General features: G+C 33.6%; 1 protein-coding gene across 4 annotated transcripts in view; it reads right to left on the reverse strand.

The window, feature by feature from the left end:
* Window positions 1–4,881, reverse strand: part of tup (LIM1_Isl and LIM2_Isl domain-containing protein tup) — a 50,673-nt gene extending 45,792 nt beyond the window's left edge. For all 4 annotated transcript variants that reach the window (XM_076130108.1, XM_076130106.1, XM_076130107.1 and 1 more), the window contains exon 1: window positions 4,450–4,881. In XM_076130108.1, the coding sequence (XP_075986223.1) occupies window positions 4,450–4,555 (106 nt within the window). In that variant the 5' untranslated portion in view covers window positions 4,556–4,881. The remainder of the gene's footprint in view (window positions 1–4,449) is intronic.
* Window positions 4,882–6,506: the final 1,625 nt, after the last annotated feature.

A 6,506-nucleotide genomic window follows, 5' to 3' on the forward strand; every position in this document is an offset into this window, starting at 1 on the left:
AATATACGGGCGGAAAACAACAGAATGTTTTGCCGTCGATAATAGTCGTATAGTATTTTTATTATAGTTTATCTCTAACTCATGGGTCTAGATTTTTACAGATATTAGCCTTAACTTAGTCTATATTCTCGTATATTTGAGTCACAAGACAAACATTTTTAAAGGATTACTAGTATGCGGATAACGTATCTCAGTTGACAACTAGTGTACGTAAAATTGATGGTCACTATTCAGTACATTGCTGCTTTGGGAGAAAACAATGAACAGCATAGTGGCTTTCAAATATTAATATCAACTTAGATACATGATAGCCAATTTGGAATAAAGTGTTATAATTAGAATGATAGGAATAGGTTATTGCATTTTAGTAAAATTAAATTTTTACTGCTTAAAAATAATGCTGCCAGTTAAAAAAAATGAAACAAGTTTTCTGCCAGTAGAAGTTTCTTGCCGGTATTTTTTACTGGTTCTACATCTCAGACTTATTATAAGTGTGACCTAATTAATTTCAACCCATTACCAACACTAATAAAATAAAAACAATTTTACACAAAAAAAAATCTCCCATAATTTGTGCCAAAAACTTTGAGCCAAGTTCATTTCTATTAGCCAGTATTGTCCTCATAAATTACCCCTAACCCTCTAATGGGCAGTAACGCTTGCACTAGCAATAATAATGCGTCTATACTGCGTCACTAAATCTTTCGTACCGACGCGAGCCGACGCGTCCCGTCCACTGTGGGGCACCGCAAGGAATGTTCGTTCTACCTACTTTATTTTATGCCCTGATTGACTGTTAAAATTCAAAGAATGTGATTTGATCTTTTATGTGTAAATTGTTATTCTTGTGTTAAAATTATTGGGCATTTTTTGCGTTCTTTTTGGTTTGGAAGTAATTTCTTGTAATTAAAAGTTTATAATGTAAATTTTTGATAATATTTCATTTAATTTTATTAATTACACTTCGATTATTAAAGGGTTTGGAATTAACTGGCTTAATTACAATTAGTTTAGGCTTCCACATTGATTGACATATGGCACTTTTTGTATAAACTATTAATTATTTGGGCACCCTAATATCCCTGCGATTTACACTAAAAAGTAAAATCGTAGCTTTATAATACCTACATTTGTGTCCGGGTTTCATCTATGTCCATGCAAAAAATCCCAAATATCCGTTAAAATCCGTCTTTCTTCCCCATTTACAAAACATTATTACTGCTTGTTCGTTCTTCAAATAAGTTTCCAAATTATTTCTTTAAAAATGTCAAGAGACCAACTAAAAACTCTTCATGTTTCAATATAATTTAACATAATAATCATATAAATATATTATATGTCGAAACTTCAACAGTGCGGTTCACCTTCGTACACGCGTCGTGACTCGTGTCGCGACGCAACAGGATTGCTCAAACCTTGGCTTTATTCAATACTCACAAATATTAACTTAAAACGACCCAGTTTATGTTCCATAGTGCATGCGGCCAAGTACAAAGGAATATTTAAAACTTATTAGTTAAAATAACTCTTTTAATATCTATACTAATATTATAAAGCTGAAGAGTTTGTTTGTTTGTTTGTTTGAACGCGCTAATCTCAGAAACTACTGGTCCGATTTGAAAAATTCTTTCAGTGTTAGATAGCCCATTTATCGAGGAAGGATATAGGCTATATATCATCACGCTACGACCAATAGGAGCAGAGCAGCAGTAAAAAATGTTACAATAACGGGGAAAGAATTGACCCATTCTCTCTTATGTGACGCAAGCGAAGTTGCGCGGGTCAGCTAGTTCATAATAAATTAGTTTAATAGTATAAACGAATTTAACCCGATAATTTGCCACTGCTAGGCAACGGTCTCGTCCCGTAAAGAGGGAGGGGTCAGACTTTGAGTCCATTATAATATTGCATTGCACAGCCTCGAAATTTCAAAAAATATTGGTATAAATCATATCAGGCTTTTTCATTGTTGTTGTTATTACAATATGTACATAATTATTTAGGCTTTATTTTCGGATTTGGAGCAATAATTATTATTTCGCTTATAACGAACGTAAGGTTTCAACCTTAGGCTTAAATTAATTCTACTTCTTATTGTCATTCATTAACAGTAGATTATTCTTATTTACTTATCTCAATTTATTTTACTATATTGTAAATGCTAAAAGCTAAACTACTGAACCGATTTTGATTAAAAGCTCGGAGACAGTTGAAAAGCCGAGGTCAAATATAGGCCACTTCTTACACGTGTGTTCTTAGGTCAGTAGTTCATATCTAAAAATATCTTTACAAAAATAAACTTTTTTGTACACTTAGCGGGCACATGTACTAATGCATATAATTGTCACCTTTCTCTTATGGCCTGCCGGGAATCGAACCGGTATCAACCGCAGACCACATGCGACGATCATAATCACATTATCACAATTTATCACATACTAGCTGACCCGCGCAACTTCGCTTGCATCACGTGAGAGAATGGGTTATAATTTTTCCCGTTTTTGTAACATTTTTTACTGGCATCCTGTTGGTCGTAGCGTGATGTTATATAGCCTATAGCCTTCCTCAATCAATAGGCTATCCAACAGTAAAATAACACGTCAAAGGCCTACGGGCGACTCGAACAACTTTGACGCCAGGATGACCACTAACCATACGATAAGAAGAAGAAGTAAAATAATTTTACAATTCGTACCAGTAGTTCCTGAGATTAGCGCGTTCAACCAAGTAAACAAACAAACTCTAATTTTTTTTAATAATATTAGTATAGATACTAAACGTATTGGGTTTTTTATCATTCTAGAAGGTACTTAATATGGTGGTATTTTGGCTTGGTATTTTTTTCTATTTGACGTAAACAGTTGTCAATTGTCAATGTGACGTTTGTTTGTCACTTACGTATTATATTAACTGTTTTTATTTGTATTAAAGACTGTTACACCCATTAGTATAAGCAGAAGTGTAATACACATCTACAGTTATTTTGCAGTTCATGTTTCTTTATCTATCGTATGGTTAGTGGTCAACCTAGTGTCAAAGTTGTTCAAGCCGCCTGAAAGGCCTTTGACATGGCTTAACGACTGTTTTCTTTATCGACAACAACCGGGACCGACTTTTTACTTGCCCTTCGAAGCACAGAGACGCTCAGTTCAAATGTGGTCACCCATCTATAGAATGCCCGTGCCAACAGTTGCTTAACCCAGAGATCGTTTACAGTTTCAGTTAATGTTGTTGATCCCTAGTAATAACAGCTGAAATTGCTTCATGCCAGAAACTAAGGAATTGCTTGGCCTAAGATTTTAATTCTAGAGTTCTTGGACAACAGTTTAATAAAATCTGTAGAGACTTTAAAAATATGTTTCGGATTATCCCTATAACTAAATTTTATAGGTCGCTACTATAGGCCCTACTGAAACTATAGAGTTACGAGCAAAATCCCGTCACGATTAAATTTAGTGTTGTGTGTGTTAAATTATCGTAGGTACAAATATCTCCGAAATTTTAAATTCTAACCCTTTTATTCATAAACACACTATAAACCTATTTTAGTTAAATTAAATTTAAAACTACTATAATATGTTCTCTCTTTTTCATTTCGCTAAGGAGTGAAAGAAACAAAACTCTTTATAAGCCTTTCATAACTTCATATATTTTTATGAATAAGACGGTATGAGTTTTAAGTGCGAGACTAAACTTAAACATATTAAGTTCATAAAAGTAATTGATACGTAAGTGGAAGACAATTCAGGGTAAAAACTATTTAACCTGACAAGTTAACAAAGAGTTTAAATAACTTACTTTTGCTTTCATAGCGAACATTTATGAATGATAAAATTAATTAAGTGTGAAATTACAGCCAAGTTTATCAAAATATAATGAAGTAAACCCTATACGTTTGAGATTACTTGCTTTATTAATAATATTATTAAAATTATATTTAAACAGGCAATAAATGAATCGATGTAATACTTTCATTTAAAACTTTAAAAGTTCAAACTTTAAAAAAAAGTGGTTTTCCTAAAAAACGCCTAATAAGGTAAGGAATAAATTAATTACTAAAATATCGAATTAGAATTAAAATCATTTGTGATAAATTAATTAGTGGCTAATTTTGATTCACAGTTAGATATTATCTTGCTCTGGCTAATATAGTGAATATTACCTGTTTTTCATTGATAAAATAAGTTGGAAACAAAATTTAAATTAAAGATTTTTAACTATCGCCTTTTGTGCTTAATTAAAATTATTTATTTAGAAAACGTACACTTATTATTATTTAATTATTGACAACCCGCAAATATTTATTTTCCTATCAATTATATATAAAAACAACCAACCACAATTCAAAGGTTTTTGATTTTCTTCCATTTTTACTCGCAATCCGTTTTTGCTTTTTAAAAATTAGTCAATTTCACATCACTAATAACTACAGAGTGTTGTAATACTCACTGGGCATCATTTCGACGTGTGATGATGTGTCCATGATATTGTGGTGATGCATCATGTCGGGTGGGGACTGCACCAGCCCACCACCGCCTCCGCTGGCCATCACCATCACTGACGCCGGGATCTCTTCACCGGTGATCACCTTAACAGCTAACAGTCCCTAACTAAACACACCCTATATACACGACCTTTACAAACATCAAACAAATTCTTTTTAAAAACTCGATTTCGTATTTATTCCAATGACATCACTACTCTATTTAACAGTCTTACACAAATGTTGCCAACACTTAGTTCTCACTAACGGAATACATCAAAAATGGTGTCTCAAATTAAAATTCCACTAATTACGGTTAGGCACTTCGACATTATTTATTTGTAAAACAAAAAAAATCGTTTCGTGTCGCACGCACGACGTTTGCCCTCGCCGGCCAAGCCCACACTGCCGTACTATATCTATAATTCTATGGATCGACTCGAAAGCGCATGATCAGACAACGCAGCCTTCTCATTGGCGGAATTTTAGAACGCCTATTCGAATAGTTCAACGCTATTGGTGAGCAGCTTCTCGTTTTCCCGCCCAAATCGACAGTGCCCTCACAAAATGGCGCTCCCTACAGGCTTTCGATGCTTTTTTGACCATTTTTTTCGGTAAAAAATAATCCGGTTCGGATATAATGAGCATGATTTATGATTTTGATCCGTGTCGTTTTTTTCCTGTATTTTATAATCTTGCCATGTTAATCTTTGGTGTTCCACGTTTTGTTTTTGATTAATGCCGATCGGCTTTTTATTTGTACTGTGTACGTCTACAAGGCATTTGTTGTGGTGTAGTTGTTCGATATATTTTTATACGAGTGTTTTCTAAAATTCAACTGCCTCCGTGGCACAGTATTTACGTCAGCACGTCGCTACCATCGGGAGGTCGTGGGTTTGATTCCCACATGGAACAATTATTTAAGCGATCCACAAATAATTGTTTCGGGTCTGGTTCTACTTTGTGTTCGTTGTTTGTATGTTTGTAAAAGTCCCCGCGACACAAGAGCAATTCTTAGTGCGGGAGTTGTCTTTTTACACTGATACAAACTGACACTGAAAACACTTTTTTGTGAGCGCTACCGCGTTGCTGAATATTTAAATGATTTTCTTTCGTGAATGTTTCTTGTGACTTGGCTTTTATTGATTTATGTTAAAATGCTTAGTAATTGGACTTTTAGTACTATTAATGTGAGTTTGTTCTGATTATAGTGAAGAGGTCAAGGTTGTTCGAGCTTTCGTTTTTTCTTACAGCAAATAATTTTGGGTAATTTATTCACCCTAAAAGTACTTGAAATAATTAGGAATTAAGAACTACAAATTGCAGGTACTTTTTTGGATAAGGCTTAGAAATATCAGAATTAATTAAATAATTTATAGACTCATAGCACAGTTAAATGATGAGTAGGTACTATTTATTAAAAAAATAATTATAAACTAAAATTCTATTACAAAATATTATTTTTGTGGCAATAATTTTATCTTTTTATTGGCCTCATTCGATTTTTTTTCTGTTTGAAACATAGCCAACGCACTGTATTGTGGCCAAATTAATGAGAATTTGGGATAAACAAACATTTGTAGCAAAGGGGGGTAAAAACCATCTATCCAAACATAACATTCAAACTCATGCATTTGTAATATCTGTAAAATTCTGCATAGAAATCGAACCCATGACTTTACTACGAAATTCGACTGTAAAAATCTACAATTAGCACATTTGAAAATGACCTAGTTTACATAAATCATGATTTTCAACAATAAATGTAAACATGTTTACTGCGGCATCGAACTCGTGACCGAACGCCGTTATGTTACCAAGTTCCGTCATTCCAAGACTTTGAACCTATCCATCAGAGTCAATCTACCTTGGTTATAATTACACACTTTGAATAACTATAAAAGGTTCATGTACAGAGAAACGCAACTACGGAAACGGTGCGGGTTTGATTTCCAGATTGAACAGTTTTAAGTCTTTAGTAAGATTTTCAGTTGGTTTAGGTCGCCACGCCGATAAACACTGC

This window comes from Anticarsia gemmatalis, chromosome 23, assembly GCF_050436995.1.
Source record: "Anticarsia gemmatalis isolate Benzon Research Colony breed Stoneville strain chromosome 23, ilAntGemm2 primary, whole genome shotgun sequence".
NCBI lineage: Eukaryota > Metazoa > Arthropoda > Insecta > Lepidoptera > Erebidae > Anticarsia > Anticarsia gemmatalis.